This window comes from Rattus norvegicus, chromosome 19 (assembly GCF_036323735.1).
Source record: "Rattus norvegicus strain BN/NHsdMcwi chromosome 19, GRCr8, whole genome shotgun sequence".
Lineage (NCBI taxonomy): Eukaryota > Metazoa > Chordata > Mammalia > Rodentia > Muridae > Rattus > Rattus norvegicus.
In genome coordinates, this window is record NC_086037.1 from 64,828,761 (window position 1) to 64,851,944 (window position 23,184).

At 49.9% G+C, this 23,184-nt stretch overlaps 1 protein-coding gene and 1 pseudogene across 5 annotated transcripts; both read left to right on the forward strand.

Moving 5' to 3' along the window:
• On the forward strand, window positions 1-846 carry LOC103694347 (40S ribosomal protein S25 pseudogene; annotated as a pseudogene).
• A 611-nt stretch (window positions 847-1,457) lies between these two features.
• Klhl36 (kelch-like family member 36) lies at window positions 1,458-22,491 on the forward strand. Of its 5 annotated transcripts, none has more exons than XR_010060018.1 (6): window positions 8,100-8,327; window positions 9,541-9,787; window positions 11,373-11,449; window positions 15,663-16,702; window positions 17,360-17,462; window positions 19,512-19,648. XR_010060018.1 is itself a non-coding variant. In XM_039097935.2 (6 exons), the coding sequence occupies exons 2-6, from the start codon at window positions 9,745-9,747 to the stop codon at window positions 22,363-22,365; spliced, it is 1,902 nt and encodes a 633-aa protein (XP_038953863.1). In that variant the 5' UTR covers window positions 8,103-8,327; window positions 9,541-9,744; the 3' UTR covers window positions 22,366-22,491. The 5 variants fall into 5 exon arrangements, 4 of the variants coding, with proteins under 4 accessions (NP_001017511.1, XP_006255780.1, XP_038953864.1 ...); XM_039097935.2 differs by lacking the exon at window positions 17,360-17,462 and adding an exon at window positions 21,813-22,491 and having other exon boundaries at window positions 8,103-8,327; window positions 15,663-16,733; window positions 19,512-19,669; NM_001017511.1 differs by lacking the exons at window positions 8,100-8,327; window positions 9,541-9,787; window positions 17,360-17,462 and adding exons at window positions 1,458-1,549; window positions 21,813-22,484 and having other exon boundaries at window positions 15,663-16,733; window positions 19,512-19,669.
• Window positions 22,492-23,184: the final 693 nt, after the last annotated feature.

Below are 23,184 nucleotides of genomic sequence, written 5' to 3' on the forward strand. Positions count from 1 at the left end.
CCTTCCCAGACATCCCTTCCTCTCAAAGGTATTTAATTTAATCTTTGGTCCACCCCTGAGTAAGTTGTATGCACCGTCTTCATCATGAATCAACAATTCAGACAAGCAAGGACTGCCTTTGTCATCAAGAACCGTCATGGGGGGCTGATCAGAAGTTCAAGGTTGTCTTCAGCCACATAGCAAGGGGGAAGGCAGCCTGAGCTAGAGACCCCTGCCTCAGGAAACTTTTTCTCTGTGTAGCTGACCCAGAGTCACAGGGCTAGCTGCCAAGTGGCAGAGCAAGACTTAAGTAAAGCCAACCAGGGCTGGAGAGATGGCTCGGCGGTTAAGAGCACTGACTGCGTTCCTTTCTTCCCCCCCTAACATCTTAGTGAGGCTGCAGTGGCTCACACTCCTCTCTGAGCTTCGCCATGCCGCCCAGAGACGACAAGAAGAAGGATCCTGGAAAGTCAGCCAAAAAAGACAAAGACCCAGTAAATAAATCTGGTGGTGAGGCCAAAAAGAAGTGGTCCAAAGGCAAAGTTTAGGACAAGCTGAACAACCTCATCCTGTTTGACAAAGCTACTTACGACAAACCTTGTAAGGAAGTCCCCAACTATAGTCTGTGACTCCAGCTGTGGCCTCCAAGAGACTGGGGATTCGAGGGTCCATGCCGGGGCAGCCCCTCGGGAGCTACTTAGTGAGGGACTTAGTAAGCTGGTTTCAAAGCACAGAGCCCAAGTAGTTGACACCAGAAACACAAAGGGTGGTGACGCCCCAGCTGCTGGTCAAGATGCATGAACAGGTTCAATCAGCTGCACATTTGGGAAAATAAAACTTTACTGAATCAAAAAACAAACAAACAAACCAAACCAAACAAACAAACAAACAAACAAAAAAGCACTGACTGCTCTCCCAGAGGTCCTGAGTTCAATTCCCAGCAACTACATGGTGGCTCACAACCATCTGTAGTGGGATCCGGTGCCCTCTTCTGGTGTGTCTGAAGATAACTACAGTGTACTCATATATAATAAAAAATAAATAAATAAAGTAAAGCGGACCTGTCTTTAAGCAATGATCATTTAGGCCTGGTATATTGAGTAAGTAACTGAAGAAATAAACTGACAGAAGTATATGCCAGGAGATTCAGACAGGACAGCCTGTGGGGTTGACCTGGAGAGAAGTGGAGCTAGGACAGATAAATCAAGGGGTCAGGCTGTACATGGTGGGCACGGCGATTGAGGATGGGCCGCTGCTCATGCGTGAGGGAGACTCCTCGGAACCCTATGTACTTGCCTCCTTCGGTTCCCAGGGGGCAGGGCCAGCCTCCGTCCTCCCTTATCTCCTCCTATTGCAACAGTTCTCAGCATCTGACTCCCCCAGCTTCAGATCCAAGGCTGGCAGCAGTCGGCCATTTTCGCCCTGTACAGATTGCCCAGCTGGGACGCGGTCCGTTCCTTCCGGAAGAAGAGAGAAGAGCGCCCCAGGCTCCACGAGGCCTGAAGAGAAACCAGCCAGAGTACCACACCCAACAGGCCAGCAAAGGAACAGCTACCCAGCAGCGGACAAGGTATTAGCCACATATTTGCTTCTTCTAAAGAGGGACAAGAAGAAAGCTTTAACTTGGGCCTTTAACTTGATGGGAGGGTAGGAAGACGGCAACCAGCCGGGTCAGAGGCCTGCAGCAGGAGCGGGGGCTGCTATGTGCATAGTGAGTGCATACCCCAACTCTAACATGGTACCACTAAGGTCCCTCACCCAGTGGTAGTGCCCACAGCCTGACTCACCTGTGAGGCACTGCACCCGACTGAGTTTCTCTTTCTCTTAGGCAATAAAAGGCTAAGGCTTGAGGACTCGGGACCTCAAGGTTGCAGTCTTTGAACTCTGTCCCAGCTCAGCAGGTTGTCATCAGTAGCCAGATCCCCCATCACAGCCATTCACAACCTGGATAAAAATCCCTCCCAGACTGCTATGGCATAAGGACAGCAAAAGCACTTGCTAGAACTTTCCTTCACTAATGACCCCTCTCTGCCCACGAAGCCCCAGGAAAACCTTGACCTTGCATGCACTTTACATTCTGGAACCTGGCATTAGTCTTCGGGGATCAAACTCTTAAGCCCCTGGCTGTGCTATTCAGAGCAGCTGCCATCAGCCACAGGTGGCTATTTCTAATGTCACCTTTAATTAGTTAAGACTTATGTAAAATTATAAATTCAGATTTCCGCACACTAACCACCTTTTAAGTCCTTAGCAACCACAGGTGACTAGTAGCTGTCATATGGGAGGGTGCAGAATCCAGAACACTTCCATCCTTCCAGAAAGTTCTATATGGCATGATGACCTGAAGTAGCACTCAGCAGCTGCCTAACTTGGAGCAAGCCACTTACTGTTCTAGGCTCTCAGTTTCCTCGCCTGCAAAATGGAAATCCGCTTGCTCCTCAGCCAATGTTTAAGTGCCTGCATGGCCAGGAAGTATTTTAGGAGCCTGGGGTACAGCATCAAATGACACAAAAGCCCCCTGGACAGACCTTTTAGAGGAAGGACAAAGGGTTACTTTGAGGACAGAAGTAGAAGACATGAACACATGCTAGCACAGTTGATGTGCTTAATAAATGTTACCCCCTATTATTATTTCGTAGGAGGCCCGAGCCAGCCTGGAATTCAGGCTTTTGCCTCAGCCTCTCAAGGGATGAGATTACAGGCGTTTGCTACTCTGCTTAGCTGATCTGCTATTGCTAATAACTCCCTACTGTTTCTCCACTTTGGACAGTAAGTATGTAGCACACAGGTCTCCACTTTCTATTCTGACTCTAGGGCAGACATTGCTAATCGATCCCTGCACTTTCCCCCAGTTCTAAGGTAGCAGTGGGACTCTTGGAACTGAGCGTTAGGCTTCACTGACACATATTCTCAGGACTCTCAATGATCCCTGTAAACTACTCCCCCACCCCAAACTTCATAACCTGCGTAGTCCTTGAGGCTGAGGTCTCTCAGGTCCTAAAGATCTCTTAGCAATACTTAAAGCAAATGATGGTCTGAGTGTAAATGGTCAGAGAGTGTCCACTCCAGACTATAACAACTTAGTCGGGGATCAGGGCTTAAACCGGAGTGCTTGTGTGTTCTGTTGAGTGTTTTGTACCATCAGCTAAAGTCAACAACTATATCACACACAGTTCGATGAAAGCGTGAATTCACTGGACCAAGAGGAGCAGGTTGGAGGTGGAGAAACTCCACCGTACTCTGACTTTCCCTTTCTGTGAATAAAAGGCTGAGGCTTGAGGACTCAGAACCTCAGGGTTGCAGTCCAGGGATGCCATGGTAAAATAGCTTATGCAGCTCACAAGTAAGGGCACAGCCTTGACAGGACTTATCCTGGGGGGACTGGAGGAAATATGTTGAGGGAGAGACTGGAAGGAGGGATAAAAAAAAAAAACCAACATAAGGGGTTGGGGATTTAGCTCAGTGGTAGAGCGCTTGCCTAGCAAGTGCAAGGCCCTGGGTTCGGTCCCCAGCTCCGAAAAAAAAAAAAACCCACATAAAAGTCTTCTTTCGGGGGGGGGGGGGGCTGAAGCGATGGCTCAGCGGTTAGAGCACTAACTGCTCTTCCAGATGTCCTGAGTTCAATTCCCAGCACCCACATGGTGGCTCACAACCATCTGTACTGGGATCCGATGCCCTCTTCTAGTGTGTCTGAAGACAGCCACAGTGTACTCACATACATAAAATAAATCTTTTCTTTTTAAAAAAAAAAAAAGTCTCGGGGTTGGGGATTTAGCTCAGCGGTAGAGCGCTTGCCTAGCGAGTGCAAGGCCCTGGGTTCGGTCCCCAGCTCCGAAAAAAAAAAAAAAAAAAAGGCTCCTTTTCTCTCAGAGATGAGGGGACCCCCCACCTCACCCCCACCCCACCAAGGATAGGCCTGTCTGTATACTGACATATATGTGGCCCCATTCACAGGCAAACCTCACCCCTCAAAGGCATTCTGGGCTTCTAGCCTCACAGTTATAAACTTACAGAGATGTCCTGGCCAAGGATTCCCAACAACGACTCGATTGCACTTGGCCAGCCTTTTGTGCAAGCGTGCTCTTTTGTGCAGAGTGTCAACTATCTAGATTATTCAGCCCTTGGAAGAAAGGACAGGCCAGGAACAAACCTTTAGTAAGCACAATCTAGTGTTTAGAGAGCTCGCCCCACCTTCTGGGCCCCGCTTTTGCCTCCCGGAGCCCAGCCCACTTCAACTGTCCTTTGGTTCTCCTTTTCTTTCCTTTCTCTATTTATTTATTTTTTTGCCTAATGTTTTTATGCTGTTCTGAAGAATGTACTCTGCTTCTGAGGCACATCTACAGCCCCGACCTCTATTTCTGAGCAGAGGGGTTAGGCATAGAAATAACACAGACCTCATTAGAGTGGGCCTCTTTGCTGGCAATCCAAACTGGGCTCTGGGGCCAGTCGTGTGGGTCTCTGGTTTTTAGGGGTTACACAGGCCCTGTGTTCAGAAAGGTCCCAAACTGGTTTAACATTTGAAGTCACTTTGCCTTGCATTTATCCCGGGTATGCAAAGCATGATGGTCCGGATGGTGGAGCAGGTAATACGGAGTTCTGGCCAAGGAAGTCCCTCATTCCCACTAATCATTATCGCCTGATGGGTAACCGCAGGCACTTACTGCCTAACGAATTACTCAGCGTGGTGCATGGTGGTCTGTGACAGTCAGCAAGTGATCCTGATTCTTTCTCCCTGTGTCCCAGGGAATTGGGAATGAAATAGTGACTTCAACACCTGTGACTGGAACCAGGTATAGTAGTTCAAGGCTTTAATTTTAGGACTTGGGAGGGAGAGGGAGAGGCAGAGGCAGAGGCAGAGACAGAGGGGGCAGGGGCAGGGGCAGGGGCAGGGGCAGGGGCAGGGGCAGGGGCAGGGGCAGGGGCAGGGGCAGGGGCAGGGGCAGAGGCAGAGGCAGAGGCAGAGGCAGAGAGTTAGTTTGCAGTGAGCCTGGTCTATCTACATAGTGAGTTTCAGGATAGCCAGAGCTACACAGTAAGACCCTATATCAAAAACAAAACACACACACATACACACACACACACACACACACACACACACACACACACACACACACACAGCAGAACCTGTGTTGATCTAGATTGGTTCAGGGCAGACCCCAGAGGAAGGAAAGGCATTGCCCTGTTTTTTTACTTTTTTTTTTTTTTTTCCGGAGCTGGGAACCGAACCCAGGGCCTTGCGCTTGCTAGGCAAGTGCTCTACCACTGAGCTAAATCCCCAACCCGGCATTGCCCTGTTTTATGCCACAGCTTCATGCTGCATCTCCGAGGTGACAGCGTGAAGTCCTTGTTGGGAGCATCCACAAAGACCCTCCTTTGGGGGGGTACACGAGAAGGAGCAAGTAGTATTCACGTCCGTGTAATTTATAATAGGGACGCCAGCTGCACAGCCACCAATAGGGGAAGCCCAACGTATAATCTTCACAACAGCAGGACCAGACGTTTCCATGAGAATCATGCTACTGGAAAGACGTTACTGAATGAGAAAGCCTCATGTTGTCAAAAGAGAGGAAAAGCTACCAAAAAGCCAAGTCATGTGATCTAATTTGCATAGATTTACACATAAAGATTTAGGCCATGTATCTTGGTGTTTGTTTTGTTTTTTCTTTTCTTTTCTTTTTTCTTTTTTGTGAGAAAGGGTTTCCTCTATGTAGCCCTGGCTATCCTAGAACTCACTATGTAGACCAGGCTGGCCTTGAACTCAACAGCAATAACCTTGCCTCTCCCTCTCCAAGTGCTGGGATTAAAGCTGGGCACCACTATACCTGGTGGACCTTGTGTCCTCAAATGTCTATAACTGTTCCCGATTGGTAGCTGATATTTCCCCTTCCTTGTTCCTGTCTGTTTTCTGAGCTCTCTGTGGGGAGGCTGTGTCACTATGAGGTACTGTGGTAGCAGGGGCCAGGCTAGGCTGAGAGCTCTAGAGCTGACTACCTAGCATTAGAGGTCAGCTTCTGAAAGGTAAGATATCTCGGATTTTCCTTCTCCGGGCCTCACCTTCTGAGAATCTGTAAACAGGAAGGGAAGAGGTGCCTTCCTCCCAGGGTCAAGGAGACGGAATGATTTCTTGTGCATACTGAGCTTAGAGCAGTATTTGAGACATAGAGGGCTTCAAGTTTGGAACCCGCACATTGTAACCAGCAATGGCATTGTTTTTGTTGTTTAGAAATGATATAATTCCAGAATTTAGGAGGCTGAGACAGGAGGGCCAAGAATTCCCGCCAATCTTGGCCAGATAACGAGGCCCTACCTCAGATTTATGGTGATCCTCCTGCCTCTGCTTCCTGAACGCTAGGATTGCAGGTGTGATCCATTGTGGTCAGCCAGCATTCACTACTATTGTAATTGAGACAGAATGTTATCGAAGGCAGAAAGTGAAGTCAGTTCACTCCGTATTCCTAGGGACACAGGAGGAGGCTAGGCTAGCCTTACAGGCCGAGGTCACCTGTGGAATTCCAGGTTTGTCCAAGGCCTGACCACTGCCCCCCCCAGCCCCAACCTCAGGGCTGTGCATCTTCTAGTTTGGTTTTCCAAACCCGATACCTCAGGTACTAGTGTGAAGGTACACATTATTAAAATAGCTTTACTTAGGTTGTCTACGGCAATGGGCTGAATCAGTAGAACTGAGTTGGACATCAGCTTAATCTACCCTAAAATCTCTTTAAAACTCTAGGTATGGGGTTGGGGATTTAGCTCAGTGGTAGAGCGCTTGCCTAGCAAGCGCAAGGCCCTGGGTTCGGTCCCCAGCTCCGAAAAAAAAAAGAAAAAGAAAAAAAAAAACTCTAGGTATATATTAATAGATAATAGGTGAACAGACATAATTTTATATTCTCGAGGGCATACAATGAACAATACTCTCATTTCAAAACTGTTTTATCATGTCTCCCCAAAACATCCCTAATTTTCCTTCGTTAACTGTCCCAACTCCCTCACCCCCGGCATCCGCTACTATGCTTCTTAGCTCTCCATTTTCCTGTTTGACATTTTATTAGGTATTTTGTTTTCAAGTGGTTTGCTTTTCGGAGACAGTCTCTCTATGTAGCCCAGGCTGGCCTTGAACTCTTCATCTCCCTGCTTCAGCCTCCCAGTGGCTGAGATGACAGCTATGTGCCATCAAATGCAGTTGGGAGTGCCCTTTTGTGTCTAGAGGAACCTCTTCCAGGTTCTTCCAGACTATAACATGAGTGCAGTTTGATAATCGATAGGTGAATTAACAGATCTAAGAGCAACAAATGTTTACTGAGAGGCTATGTAGGAGCCCAGCAAGGATCATAACGTGTGCTGGAGGGCTTCCAGTGGAGAAGAAAGGAAAGAGCAAGACAGAAAGAGGGAGGGGGGAGAAGGAGGGAGAAGGAGGGAGAAGGAGGGAAAAGGGGAGGAAGGGAGAGGGGAGAAGGGAGAGAGGAGAAGGAGGGAGAGGGAGAGATGGAGAGGGAGAAGGATGGAGAGAGAGGGACAGAGAGGCATACAGAAGAGAGGATGTGAAGAGAAGGAAAGAAAGAATTATGTAAAATATAATGAGTCGACTAGGTCAAAGTTGAGGGGAATGGTAGGTGAGACCCTGGGCTTAATCTCCTGAGCTTGGAAAACAAGTAATAATAAAAGATTGGGATAAAGGTATGGAGAAGCAAAAAGTGAGCCACACAGGATGTAGGAGGGAGGTATGGCTACCAGCAGAGTAGTCAACAAAGGCCTTTTTACACATAGGTGAGCAAAAGCCGCTCCTGAGGGAAACTGTGGAGGGTATAGCCATCCCAGAGCCCTCAACCCACCCAGAAATTTGTCCCACGGCGCCACCTCATAACCTGAGCCCAGTAAGCTTCTGCTGCACGTGCCTGGCCTGCCTAGGGGACATCTGGGGTCCAGCAAGGTGCCCCAGTATGGGACCCCTGGCTGCCTCTTCCATACATTGACCAGCTCAGCTCCTCTCTATCCACAGACCCCGCCCCTAAGGCCACGCCCCTGCCTCCCGGCCTCCTCAAGCCCCGCCCCTAAAGCGGCGCTCCGCCTTCACAGGCCTGCCCCTCAAACGAGGCTCCGCCCTTTATCCTGCAGACCCCGCCTCTCTCCCGCCTGCCGGCCCCGCCCCCTAGCCGCCATTGACACAGTAGGCTCGCACTTCCTTACAGAGGGATGGCTGCGCTTCGGGCGGGCCCGGTAGCCCCGCAGCGTGCGCTGCTCTGGTAGCGGCTCGCAAGCGGGTGCGATCCGGGCTCGCGGGTGCACAGGTGCGGCCCACGCCTCCCTCAGCGCCTCAGCGCCTCAGCACCTTCGGGGCGGGACCCGGGACGGTGAGTGCAGCCTGGGTTGCGCGCTGGCTCCCGGGGACCCTGGGTAGGGGACCCCCCATACCTTCACCTCACCTGCTTGCACGTAGTCCAGGACGCAGCTAGGCGCCACAGACGTGGTCCGGGAGACTAAGGCAAGCCTGGCACTGGAGAACTCTCTCTAGATCCCTTGGCCTAGAAAGGAAAGCTTTCAGACAGCGAGGAACCAGAGACCTGGCTGGCCGCCCTAAGTAGATGGGCAGAGAGGGTATCTATGTTTTCCTGTCTGTGACCTTGGGTGAGCCCCTCAGCCACCTGTCTACCCACGGTGTGGTTTTATCACTGTGGGAACAATGGTGCCCATTCTCAGACCGCCAAGGTGAACTGGACGGTGGGGGGAAGCGGGGTATGCAGTAAGTAGACGCTGTTTAATAGCGGAAAGGTTTTTCTTTCTCTCTGGGCCCCCAGCAGCCCGAAGAGTTCCTGCACCGATACAGCTTAGTCACAAAGTTGCTAGTTTTCTGGAAAAGATTCAGTTGTGTCTTCTTTCCCAGGGAGAGTCGAACAGAATGGAATGTCCCGATTTCTCCCTCCATGGGAACTCTGGAGCCCCCTGGCTCTCCCCATTTATCTCAGAACCGTGCTGACTTAACACATTGTCCTGCTTTAGCAAAGACTCTTTGTTCAATAGGTAACAAGATTCTTCCTGTGGGCTCGGCCGAACTGGGGGGGAAATTCGTCTTGAAAGCCCAGGCCATGTTGGTTTTTCTAAGAAAAGGGGGTAAAGAATTGAGACAGGAAAAGACAGACTCCCCTCCACAGGCTGTTAACTACTAGACCAGGCTGCACTTTCCAACCTTCTAGAAAGGTTGGGCTCTTTTTTGGGGGGGGGGGTGTTTGAGGGGAGATTATTTCAAGGAGTTGTAGGTAGGGAACTTGCAGGTGTTAACTTCAGGCTGTTTGCAGTGTGTCGTCATCCCCCTCACGTTGCTCCCCCCCCAACATATAGGGGAAGGGAATTTCTGAGCAGATTTTCTCTGAATTTAGCCCAACAGGTTTAGTCCTAAATGAGGGTCCCCTGCCAGTGTCCTCCTAGGTTTCCAAGTCCTCGGAAACCTGACTCCCAGATATTCACAAGATCCTTGACACTTTACTGTGGGTAGAAACATCGTGTGTCAAGTCTATAGATTTGATCAGAAAGGTCATCACAGCAGGTTTCCTTGTTTTTGTGTCAAAGCATAGGCCTCAGGGGAGGTTTCTCCCTGTGGTCTCCCTCCTGTGACCAGAGAGGACAACTGTGGATTGCAGAGGAACGGGAGGCCCTGCACATTCTCCTGACTGCTGGCTGCTGTGTGGTTTGTTTCGCACCATTGTGACCACTTGGGTTTTGAATCCAGGACAGGATGGGGATGGTCTCGTGGAGTTACATGGGAGACAATTAATGAAGACTCACAGAAGCCCCCGAGGACAGCACGCAGAGCAGAGTCTGTACCCATCCATCATAATTGTCTCTCACCCTACGCTTGCTCTTGAGAATCTGAAAGTGTGACACTGGCCATGTCTGGGCCTTGTTTCCTGCAGAGGTGAAGGACCCAAGTTTGGTGTCATTAACTAGTGTTATGACAATTTGAAATGTCCTCAGCTATAAGGACAGTTGCCACTAAACTCCCATGTGTGGGAGGAATTAAGTGAGATGGCATAGGAAATCAGCTTAGGTCCACACTGTAGTCCAGGCTCCATACTAATGACTGTCACAAAAACTCTGCCATAGCCCAAAAGGTAGACTTTGGATTAAAGATCAAACGGAGGGTGTTGGGCCACTGAGATGGCTTAGTGGATAAAGGTGTCTGCTGCCAAGCCTAACGACTTGAGTTCAATCCCTGGGTCCGGAAGATGGGAAGAGAAAAAAGAACTAACTCTTCCAGACTTTCACAAAATAAATTAATTTAATTTAATTTAAAGGCGAAAACTTGAACATGAGACACAGACTGAACACTGTGATGTGTGCCAGACTTTAGATGATAAAAGGACATGAATTGGGGCTGGAGAGATGACTCAGTGGTTAAGAGCACTGACTGCTCTTCCAGAGGTCCTGAGTTCAAATCCCAGCAACCACATGGTGGCTCACAGCCATCTGTAATGAGATCTGATGTCCTCTTCTGGTGTGTCTGAAGACAACTACAGTGTACTTATATATAATAAACAAATAAATCTTTTTTAAAAAAAAAAGGACATGAATTAAATATAAGGAAAGGAGGTTGCCCCCAACCCTCAGCCAAGGCGATAAAATGGGCTCAGAGTTCCAGGAGCTCTGATAGTCATACAGATACCTAAAGTCCTAAAAAAAAGCAACCGGGCTGTCCCCTGTCTCACAGTCCCCAAATCAAGCAACTTATTTTAAGCCTGGTGGCGTTTGCACACTTTTAATTCCAGCACTCGGGAGACCGAGGCAGGTAGACCTCTGAAAGTTCAAGGTCAGCCTGGTCTACAGAGCAAGTTCCAGGACAGCCAGACAAGCACAGAGAAACCCTGTTTCAAAAACAAAAGAAGGGGGCTGGAGAGATGGCTCAGTGGTTAAGAGCACTGACTGTTCTTCCAGAGGTCCTGAGTTCAATTCCCAGCAACCATATGGTGGCTCACAACCATCTGTAATGAGATCTGATGCCCTTTTCTGGTGTGTCTGAAGACAGCTACAGTGTACTTATATATAATAAATGAATAAATAAATCTTTAAAAAAAAACAAAAGAAAACAAACAAAAACTAGATTAGTATGTGCTGTCCCGTGCACCAGGTCTTGAGACACCATTCAGATTAATATCATGCGCTCGCTCCTGTGTTTGAGGTCTCTCTCTTCCTGCTCTTTTGATTCCCTTTGCGAATTCTTACACCCAGCAGTTCCGACCTGACTTTCCGCACACAGTGTTCTGTTCTCTCTCACCCTCCTCCACGGGATGGTTTCTTGGTTTCTTCTTTGTTCACTGACAGCGGTGCCTGCCAGCAGGGGCCCCGCAGCAAACAGTAAACCTGGAGTTGATGCTGCACATTCAGGAATGCCATTCTCATCGTAGGTCTGACACCAGTCACAATGGAGGCCAGCAAGCAGATGCGAGTGTCTCGGCCATACAAAATCAGCGAGTCTTCAAAGGTACGTGAGCAGTCCCTCCCCACCCAGGGCAACAATTCCGATTTCTTCATTCTGGCTGATATCTCTTTTACTGTGGCCACATGCGGGTTTGCCGAGGAGCTCTGGGTGCCCAGAGCTCCTCAGCGTTCGTGTGGGCCTTACCAACCAATCGGATGAACCTCATGGAGAGCACAGCCTCTGACTTTAAAGTAGAACTCATCTTCCTGACCGTAAGGATTTCTTCCCTGTTGCATCCAACTCCCCGGGACCTCAAGAGTGAACAAATGTGGGCTCGCTGGTCTGTGGCTACCAGCCCGTTAGAATCATGGTCAGAAGCCAGGAAAGAACCCAGGGAGAATGCCCAGCTGAGGCATGGGGGTTGGGGATTTAGCTCAGTGGTAGAGCTTGCCTAGGAAGCGCAAGGCCCTGGTTTCGGTCCCCAGCTCCGAAAAAAAAGAAAAAAAAAAAAAAAGGAAAAAAAAAAAAAAAAAGAGAGAGAGACTGAGGCATGAAGACAAGAGGCAGGTGGATCACTGTGAGTTCGAGGCCAGCCTGGTCTACACAGTGAGTTCCAGAACAGCCAGGACTATATAGAAACCCTGTCTGGAAAACAAAAACAAAATCAAAGAAGTTGCCTAAATCATAGATGTGCTCTGTAGTTTGGGCATCGGGCATGCCCGTGTAACGAGCTTCTAAGCAAGAAGAAAGAACATGACCAAATGCTGCTAGTGGCCACACTCACAGCCATCCTCCTGCCTCCTTCCCGGTCCCACTGGATTTACCCATGAGCACTCATTTTGTGTCTGGCTCCTTTCAAACAGTTGAAGACCTCTTGAGGCTTGGGAGTGACCAGCATGTCGAGGTAGGGTGCTCCTGCACCCCTGTTTGGTGATGGAGTCTGTTCACCATGGGAGCCTGCTGTGGGAAAGTCGTTGTCCTCTGAACCACGCTAAAGTGGGCTGCCTTGCAGTGGTATCAGATTCGATCTCAGTAGACATCTTTTTTTTTTTTTTTTTTTTTTAGATTTATTTATTATGTATACAGCATTGCACCTGCATGTACACGTGCAGGCCAGAAGAGGGCACCAGATCTCATTATAGATGGTTGTGAGCCACCATGTGGTTGCTGGGAATTGAACTCAGGACCTCTGGATGAGCAGACAGTGCTCTTGACCTCTGAGCCATCTCTCCAGTCCAGTAGACATCTTCTTATACCTGCTGTACTCTGTTCTCACTCCTGACCACTTAAGGTCCCCCCACCCCTGACATTTGATCGTATTGAGCCACATATGGTAGCACATGCCTTTAATCCCAGCATCAAGGAAGCAGAGACAAGTGAACTTGAGTTCAAGGCCAGTCTGGGCTACTGAAAAAGGACAGCCAGAGCTGATTATTATTATTATTGTTGTTGTTGTTGTTGTTGTTGTTGTTGTTGTTGTTATATAAGATTTATACTGTCAAGAAATGCTGAATAGGGTGAACCAATTCCCCGATGTGCTGAGACTCTGTTACTGGTATCTCCTTGAAGTTGGGAGTGGTGGGTGTGTTTAAAGGTACAATCTACAGCTGTGTCATAATGCTATGGCAAACTGCTGAGACCCAGGAACCATAGTTGGTAATATGGAGCCCACATCAATCAAGTTCCCCCATCCACCCACCCACCCAGCAGCTCACCAGCTCACAGCCATCGGCATACACTGAGCCTTTATGGCACCCTGTCACATGTGGCCATGGTTTATCCCAATGTCCTTCCTTCTCTGGGAGAGCCTCCAGACTAGTATCTGAAAGAGCCCAGACTGTTCCTGCTTAAGGCCAAACAGGCCTCCCTGTAAGAGAGTAGACAGAAAAAAGAGCCACACAGGTGGGGCTGGGGCTGACAGCAGCCATTCTGTCACAGAAGAACAAGCAGGAGGGCCTAACCCACTAAGCCAAGAGGGAGGTGATCTTGGGGAAGACCTGTCATCTTCTTCAGCTTGTGGGAAAGAGCAAGTGACCTTCCCATAAAGTGGACAGAGTGATCAGACATAGGAGAGTGAGGAGGTAAAGAAATTCAGTTACAAGGGCATCTGCCAGGGGTGGGAGGTAGGCACTGGCTGTGCTAAAGAGCAGATTCAAAAGGGAAGATAGGAAAGGATCTGCTATGTGTTTAGGTTATTATGATGCTTTTCTACCATGCATGAAGCCCTTCACCCAACCCCAGTACTGCATGGGGTGATGTACATCTGAAATTCTAGCATTCACTTACAATCTCAGGAAGTCCAGATGTTCAGAGTCATCCTCAGTTACATAGTGAATTTGAGGCTAGCCTGGGATACATAAGACACTGCTTCCCAATAGATAGATGGATAGGTGGATAGGTAGATACATAAATAGATAAATAGATACATAGATACAGATGGGTAGGTGGATGGATGGATGGGTGGATGGATGGATGGATGGATGGGTGGATGGATGGATGGGTGGGTGTGTGGGTAGATGGATGGATGGGTGGGTGGGTGGATGGATGAATGGATGGGTAGAAGGATGGATGGATGGGTAGAAGGATGGATGGGTGGGTGGGTGGGTGAATGGATGGATGGATGGATAGGTGAGTGGGTGCATGGATGGATGGATGGATGCTTGGGTAGATGAATGGATGGATAGATGGATGGATGGATGGATGGATGGATGGATGGATATATAGATGTGTACATAGTAGATACATAGATACAGATACTTAGATAGATAGATACATAGTTAGAGCCCTGCCACAGAACTGGTGCAGAGAAGACTTAGTTCCTCAGGGAGGTAAGGGCCAGCAGACACTATCAGCCTGTCTTCCCACTTTCCTGTTCCCTCCACACTCAGTCTCAGGCTAACCATCCTCAGTAGGTGTTCTGTTAACGAACCAGCTATTTATGTTTTGAAAAGTCTGTTTTTCCTTATGTCAAGTTTTCTTGTCCTCCTCCTCTTCCTTTCCCCTTTTCTCATTTCTCTATCCTCTCCCTTCTCCTGCTCTCTCACATGCTTCTGTCTTGTGGACAGCACAAAATGAACCCTGACAAGTACAGCATTCCTGCAGCTGTGTCCCTGGGTTCTCAGCCTAGGACCCAAGAACATGCATCGGATAAGTGGTGACGGCCATGAGCTCCTAAGACTAGGCAGTGGATAGGGGAGACGGGTTACCAAGACTGAATTCAGCCTTTTGTAAGACAGAGAAAGCTGCCTCCTCTCAGGGCCTCAAGTACAGACAAAGCTTCTCAAGTGCCTGCTGGGCTGTCCCATGGACTGATCCCTAACTCTAGATTATAAATAGTCAGAGTGAGAGAGGATCCATGGCTAACCTAAGACCACACAGCCATAGAAGGCAGAGCGGATCCATCTGGATTTAGGGGCTTTTCTCTAGGGAATGCCACTTTTCTGATGGGAAAACATTTTTAAAAAAATCTGTCCCAACAGAGAAAAAGGAAAAGAAAAAAGTAAGCTCTTCAAGCGCAAGGCCCTGGGTTCGGTCCCCAGCTCCAAAAAAAAGAAAAAAAAAAAAAAGTAAGCTCTTAGACTCCTGGTTATAAAGGAAGAAGACAGAAAACAAGCAGACAGTTTCTTGTTGTTGTTGGTTTTTCAAGATAGGGTTTCTCTGTGTAATAGCCCTGGCTGTCCCAAAACTCCCTCTGTAGACCAAGCTGGCCTTGAACTCACAGAGATTTGCTAAGCAATTTCTAGGAAATATATATAGTGGGGCTGGCTAGAAGGCTCAACATATAGAATCCATTATTGTTCAAGTTGGCCAGACAACCTGGGTTTTATGCTGCACCTGAGTTTTATGAGAGAAAGCTGTCTTCTCCCCTCCACATTCACACTGTCCTCAGTGTGCACACAGGCTAATACCTGTGTTACTCGCTTGTATTTGAGACAGTGTCTCTCTGTGTAGTCCTGGCTGGCCTAGAAATTTCAAGGTAGACCAGACTGGTCTTGACCTCACAGAGGCCCACCAGCCTCTGCCTCTTGAGTGCTAGGATTATAGGCAGGTGCTATCATGCCCAGCCAAATTTCCAAAACTTATTTCAGGAGGGAGGGAAAGAAGGAAGGAGACACATGTTCTCAGAAGCTCTGTGACGCTCTGGGGTTTACTTCCGGAGCTCGTGTTCCTTCTTATCACAATTGTATCTCGACCTCTGGGGTCTGACTGCAGTCAGTCGCGGCAGGCCATGGGTGACAGACCAGTGCTCCTCTCCCTGACACACCTTCTTGTGCAGGTGTACCACTGGCCTGGCCACTCCACCACGGTGTTGCAGCGGCTGAACGAGCAGCGGCTGCATGGCCTCTTCTGTGATGTGGTCCTCGTGGTCGAAGAGCAGCAAGTGCCGGCTCACCGCAACCTTCTGGCCGTGTGCAGCGACTACTTCAACTCCATGTTCACACTGGGCATGCGCGAAGCTTTCCAGAAGGAGGTGGAGCTGGTGGGCACCTCCTACGTGGGGCTCAAGGCTGTGGTGGATTTCCTCTACAGCAGCGAGCTGGAGCTGGACGGCAGCAACATCGACTACATCCTGGAGACCGCGCACTTGCTGCAGATCTGGACAGTGGTGGACTTCTGCTGCGAGTACCTGGAGCAGGAGGTGAGCGAGGACAACTATCTATACCTGCAGGAGCTGGCGTCCATCTACAGCCTCAAGCGACTCGATGCCTTCATCGATAGCTTCGTACTGAACCACTTCAGCACGCTGTCCTTCACGCCTGATTTCCTGCAAACCGTCTCTGTGCAGAAGCTGTGTATCTACCTGAGCAGTGGCCAGGTACAGCACACGTGGGAATACGACCTGCTGCAGGCAGCTCTACAGTGGCTCACGCAGCAGCCGGAGCGCGAGGTGCACACCTGTCGCGTGCTGGAGAACATCCGCTTCCCGCTCTTCCCCGAGGACATCCTGCTACAGCGGGTGAAGCTGGCCATGTGCTCGCTGCTGCCCAGTGAGGCCAACGGCGAGGGCTTTGTGGAGGAGGCCATGCACTACCACAACAGCCTGGTGGCCCAGCCAGTCCTGCAGACGAAGCGAACGCTCCTGCGTTCGGAGGAGTGCTTGCTCTTCGTAGGTGGTGAGGTCTCTGAGCGGTGTCTGGAGCTGAGCGATGACACCTGCTACCTGGACACCAAGAACGAGCAGTGGGTGAAGGAGACATCCCTACCGGCCCGCCGGAGCCACCACTGCGTTGCCGTGCTGGGGGGCTTCATCTTCGTGGCTGGTGGCAGCTTCTCGAGAGACAACGGAGGGAACGCGGCCTCCAACCTTCTTTATAGGTATGACCCCCGCCGTAAACAGTGGATCAAGGTGAGATTAAAGCAAATTAACTCATTACTCTTGAGGCCTCTTTGTAGCTCTCTAACCTCACTGTGGCTTCCTGGTGCCAGGCCTGCATGACTGCCCTGCTTCTGAGAGAGGCATGATGATAGAGTGTTGGGCCATATCATTGCTGCCCTCCCTGAACCTAGACCCGGGTCAGAGAAGGCCAAGCAGCCACCATCTGAAGGGCTGGCTGTTGTCCAAAGCAGCATTCTTAGATGGAACCTTCTGCCTTTGTGGGAGCATTCTGGGTCTGCCCTGTGTCCAACACAATGGCTACTGGCCCTAAGTGGTCACTGAGAGCATGAAATGTACCCGTGCACATTTTGAATCTTACTAATTATAGCTAACAGTTACTAAGTGTCAATGGCTGCTCTAAGCCCCAGGCCTCAGAGCCTCTGCTGGGATTCTCTTGTGGGGAGATCTGGGGAGTAATTTTCAGGAAACAACAGAGCTCAGTGCAACCTAGGGCAAGCATTGAGCCCTGTTAGTGCACCCTGGTTGAGTGTCTACTGCTGTGAAGAGACATCATGACCAAGGCAACTCTTATAAAAGAAAGCATTTAGGGCTGGAGGCACGGCTCAGATAGTTTAGAGCATGTGTTACTCTTGCAGAGGACCAGAGTTCAAGTCCTGGCACCCACGTGATTGCTCATAAACATCGATGACTCCACTTCCAGGAGATCTGATGTCTTCTTTTGACCTCCATGAACACAAGGTACATACATCCATACAGGCAGGCAAAACACCCATAGGTGTAATGTAAAATAAATAATTTTCTTATTAAGGGTCTTAATGGGGCCTCGCTTACAGCATCAGAGTTAGATTCCTTTACCATCACGGCCAAAAGCAGACAGGCCTGGTGCCAGAGCAGTACCTAAGGGCTTTCCATTTTTATCCACAGGTAGCAGGTACAGAGACTGGGCCCTGAATGGGCTTTTGAAACCACACAGCTCACCAACCCCCAGGGACACACCTCTTCCAACAAAGCCACACCTCCTAATCCTTCCCAAACAGTTCACCTGCTGGGAACTAAACAATCAAATATCTGAGCCCATCATCCTGAGCTAGTGAAGGCTCAGAAGTTTCAGGCTGGTGACTTGACCTCTCCACAGTTTCACACTTCACCTCTGGACATGCTTGTGGCCTCGTAGCCAGAGTTGATTGGCATTGATTGGCATACACGTATGATCACCACTCTAGACTGCCACCCACCAGAATCCATCTTCATGGTCCGACCTCTATGTGACCAGTAACCCCAGGAGTTTGCTAAACTCATCGCCAACCTGGTGTGGTGGCTCACACCTGTAACCCCAGGATTTAGGATGCTAAAGCAGGAGGAGCACTACAAGTCTGAGGCCAAATTGCATCCCATAGTGATTCCAGGTCATCCTGGACCATAGATTGAGACCTTGTCACAAATGGATCCCCAGTGACCTCTCAGTTCTCTAACCTGGGCCCGCAAGATGGCTTAGCAAGTAAAGAGGCTAGTCATGGAAGGTTGGTTCTTGGAACCCACATAAATGGAAGGAGAGAATCAACTCAGAGTTGCCCTCTGACAACGTCCACGCATGGCATGCATGCTCCCCCCCACCACATACACGATAATAACCCATTAAAAAAAAACCCTAAAAGCTAAGTGGGGCCTGTTTTAGGGTTTTACTGCTGTGAAGAGACACCGTGACCAAAGCAGCTCTTATAAGGACAACATTTAATTGGGGCTGGCTTACAGGTTCAATCCATTATCATCAAGGTGGGAGCAGGGCAGCATCCAGGTGCCGGAGGAACTGAGAGTTCTACGTCTTCATCTGAAGGCTGTTAGCAGAATACTGGTTTCTAGGCAGCTAGGATGAGAGTCTGAAAGCCCACACATCCAGTGATACACCCACTCCAACAGGGCCACACCCACTCCAACAGGGCCACACCTCCTAATAATGCCACTCCCTGGGCCCAGCATATACAAACCATAACCTTTGGGAAGCCTGGCTTTGGAGTCCCGCCTGAACAGCTGGTGGCAGGGGCTGGGCCTGTGGTCTCCTGTGTTATCAAGGCTAGAGCTTCTATATGCTGACTGACTGCTAAGTGTCACTCTCTCCTCAGTTAACATGGATGGTAACCAGTGGGTCAGCATTAGTTTTTTAAATCTTTTTTTCCAGCTGGATTGTGCTACAGTGGTAGAGTGTTGGCCGGCATGCTAGAATCCTGGGGAGAGGGGAAAAGTGACTTTTGTTGAAATGTTTTAATTTTACACAGATTTATTTAATGTTATGTATTGTGAGCGCCATGCCTGCCTGTATGTCTGAGCACCACATGCCCTCCTGACATCCGAGGAGGTCAGAAGAGCACATCGGATCCCATGGAGTCAGAGTGATAAACAGTTGTGAGCTGCCATGTGGGTGCTGGGAATCAAACCTGGATCCTCCGTAAGAACAAATTGCTCTCAACAGCTGAGCCATCTCTCCAGTCTCTGTTTTGTTCGTTTGTTTTAGAAATGTATTCGTTTCTTACACAATGCCAGGCCACAAGGCTGACCATGTGGCTAACCCAGTTTGAAGAGGCATGTCCCCATATATCTCTTAGAGCTTTGAGTGGAAGTGTCAGGGGTTCTCAGAATTCCTACCAGCCCCTCTTTCCTCCAGTCCAGATCCCTCTGCCCAGCACGTCTGGACACTGTCTAGCCCTCCTGGGCCATTCACTCTGTGGACACAGTTGAGAAACATGGTTCTGAGGCTTGGGAAGGGAAGCTTCAGGTGTCTCACCCTCACAGGTGGCGTCCATGAACCAGCGCCGTGTGGATTTCTACCTAGCCTCCATCGAAGACATGCTGGTGGCTGTCGGGGGCCGGAACGAGAATGGAGCCCTGTCTTCTGTAGAGACCTACAGCCCCAAGACCAACTCCTGGACCTATGTGGCTGGCTTGCCAAGGTGACGAGAGCTTAAGACCGCTGCTGGAAGCTGAGGTTGTCATGGGATAAAGTTTAGTCTTGATTTCTGTTTTCATAAATGTCTTAGCTTCTTCATAGCCAAATAGGCCATGAGGGGCTGAGGGCAGTTTGCAGGCCTTGCCACCAAGACAAGCATCCCCCAGTTTCTGAAATGACTGGGGTCCTGGGCTTCAGAAAGTGGGTGTTGATATGGGATGGTAAGTGCCTCACAGGAAGGCCCGGCAGGGTATAGGCATGAGTTCAGAGAGACAGGAGCTTCCCTCCACCCTGGTTTCCTTTGCTCACCTGCAGAGTGGGTACCACAGGACAGCCTGGGGAAAATTAGACACCATCTCTCTATGACATTCTCCTGTGGCCTCCATCAGCCTAAGATAGTGGTGCACCCTCCCCTTCCCAGGCCTGAGTATTGGGTCACTGAATGTGGGCTGCATCAGGATCTGTCAACCCCGCACACCATCTGATTACCACCCCCATGCTGTGCCTGAACCCAGACTCTGAGCCAGTCTGGCTGTGGGATATACTAGGTATCTAGGGGACCAGGTCCCCTAGAGTTAAAAGGGTGGGGTTGGAGTGAACCCCTGTGTTTCAGTCACCATTGAGGGCTGGAGAGATGGCTTAGTGGTTAAGAGCACTGATTGCTCTTCCAGAGGTCCTGAGTTCCAGAGGTCCTGACCCACATGGTGGCTCACAACCATCGGTAATGAGATCTGATGCCCTCTTCTGGTGTGTCTGAAGATAGCTACAATGTACTTATACGTAATAAATGTTTAAAAAAATAATAATAAAAGAGTCACCATTGAGCCTGGTACAAGGGCTCATGCCCAGGGAGCTGAGGCAGGAGATTGAGTTTAAGACCACACCGGGCTACACACTGAGACTTTGCCTCAAATCAATAAATAGGGATTCTAGGGACTAGAGAGATGGCTCAGTGGTTAAGAGCACTGACTGCTCTTCCAGAGGTCCTGAGTTCAAATCCCAGCAACCACATGGTGGCTCACAGCCATCTGTAATGAGATCCAATGCCCTCTTCTGGTATGTCTGAAGATAGCTACAGTGTACTTATATATAAAATAAATAAATAAATCTTTAAAAAAAAAAAGAAAAGAAAGAAAAACCAAGAACCAAATATATTTTAAGAAATATGAATTCTGGAAACCAGGGGGGTAATTCCTGGACACTGTTGGTGAGCAGATGTCACTGTGACTGGGCCCTGGGCACCCATAGACGTCAGGTGAGTGGAGAGGTAGCCAGAGAGTGACCATAAGCAGGTGGTCAGCTGTGTAAGTGGTTGCCTGTCGATGGGCTCCCCCGGTGGGTGCCATTTCGTTATTTATTGGATGAAGTGAAGCTGGTAGTCATGCTAAGAGCAGGTACCAGCACCCCCACCTTCTTGGGACAATTGTGTAGGGGTGGAATTATTCCTAAGGTGGCCTCGACCCACGGTGACATCAGCAGTGTGCACATGACCCACGTTAATTACTTTCCTATCCGGCTTTCCCCAGTCATCGCCATAGCAGGGTCTGCACAAACCCCATCTGAGCTAAGGACCAGGCTGACCTTTCTCCTCTACCCGCCCTGGGCTCTTCCTGTGAACGCCATCCCAGCCTTCTCCTGCCCTGATTCCCAACTAAGCAACAGGGAACGGGCTGCATGTTCTTACCCCTGAGCTTTACTTTGGGGTCACTTACTGCGTGTGTACGTTAGATGAGCACATTCAGGTGCCACAGCACACATGTGGTCAGAGGACAACTCACAGGAGTTGGTCTCTTCTCCCACCAGGGGGTCTAAGGATCAAACTCAGGTTGTCAGGCTTGGGAGCAACCTCTACCCACTGAGCCATCTTGCCAGCCCTCTCTGGCACAGGTCTCACCGTGTAGCCTTGGCTGGCCTGGAACTCACAGAGATCTCCTTGCTCAGTGCTAAGATTCAAGGCGTGATCGCAGGCCCGGGTACACATTCTTCTCTGTCTTTTTTCCCCACTTTGATAATGTTTAAAGGAGTCAGGCTTACAGAAAACAGCACAGGAAGTGCAGGGGTTGCTTGCTCACCTGCATTCTGTACCCCTTGTCCATTGAAGTAAATTCCCTTCCCCTGAGCTCTTTTGTCCTCCGGTCTCTCTGCAGGTTCACCTATGGCCACGCAGGCACCATCTACAAAGACTTTGTGTACATCTCAGGGGGCCATGACTACCAGATTGGCCCATACAGAAAGAACCTGCTGTGTTACGACCACCGGACCGATGTGTGGGAGGAGAGGCGGCCCATGACAACAGCTCGGGGCTGGCACAGCATGTGCAGCCTGGGTGACAGCATCTATTCCATCGGGGGCAGCGACGACCACATGGAGTCCATGGAGCGCTTTGACGTGCTGGGCGTGGAGGCCTACAGCCCACAGTGCAACCAGTGGACTCGCGTGGCGCCACTGCTGCAGGCCAACAGTGAGTCAGGCGTGGCCGTGTGGCAGGGCCGCATCTATATCCTGGGGGGCTACAGCTGGGAGAGCACGGCCTTCTCCAGGGCTGTGCAAGTGTATGACCGTGAGGCCAACAGGTGGAGCCGGGGGCCCGATCTCCCCAACGCCATTGCAGGTGTGTCAGCCTGTGTGTGCGCCCTCAACCCCAGGCTGGAGGAAAAGAAGAAGAAGAACAAAGACAAACGCCAGGACCGAGGTCAGTGACCGACCCGAGGCGCTCACAATCTCCACGGCAGTCACCTCCAGCAGCTTTTGTACCCTTTTTTCATTCCTGGTCTTTCTATGCTACCATGGTCAATAACAATTAAACATTCTTCACAGTTTCACACATTACCTTGTTTGAATACTTACATCAGGGCTCTCGTGTCCCCACGGACCCCCTACCTAGGCCACATGCTCCCACAGGTTCCCACGTCTGTCCCTGCCAACCATAGCCGGCTCACGGGTTATAATGGAAATGTTTGCAATAAAACTCAGGGTCTCCCTCCGAGGTCTGGGCCTCCCCAAACTTGGCAAACTCTCATATAGACACCCATGATGTGCTGAGGGTCAGGAAGAGGCCAGTCCAGGCACTTGAGGTGTGAGCATCAGCTGTATTCTGCGTTCAATTGTCACAGGCAACTATGTCTGTTGTACATTTAAAGACGTGGGGACCCCAAGCTCCCTGGACGGGCAGGTGAGACCTCAGGACTCTTGATTGAGTTGCTGAAAATTCAGCAGCAGCCGATTCTGTTCTACACAGTGCCATCTCCCCTGGCTGGTAATCTTTGTGGATTCTGTATAAGAGGAAAAGTGGCAGGGAAAACGGCTGGGAGGTGTACATTATTCTGTAGTGTGAACTGCCCACTTCCTGTCATTATCCCAGCGAGCTCCCCAATCCCTCTAGGCTGGCCCGGCCCCCAGGAGCCTAAGTGAGCACTCTGGTCCCCCCTCCCAAAGTGGCTTACTTCCTTCCCCACTTTGAGCAGCCATCTTGGCTCTGCTGACTGCTGCTAAATGGTTCTACCATCCTGCGAAGACGCC

Coding starts and splice junctions, on each gene's coding strand:
- Klhl36 (XM_039097935.2), top strand. CDS start 9,745: ATGAAGACTCACAGAAGCCCCCGAGGACAGCACGCAGAGCAGA. Junction 9,788..11,372: donor AGGACAGCACGCAGAGCAGA/GTCTGTACCCAT, acceptor TTCTCATCGTAG/GTCTGACACCAGTCACAATG. Junction 11,450..15,662: donor AAATCAGCGAGTCTTCAAAG/GTACGTGAGCAG, acceptor CTTCTTGTGCAG/GTGTACCACTGGCCTGGCCA.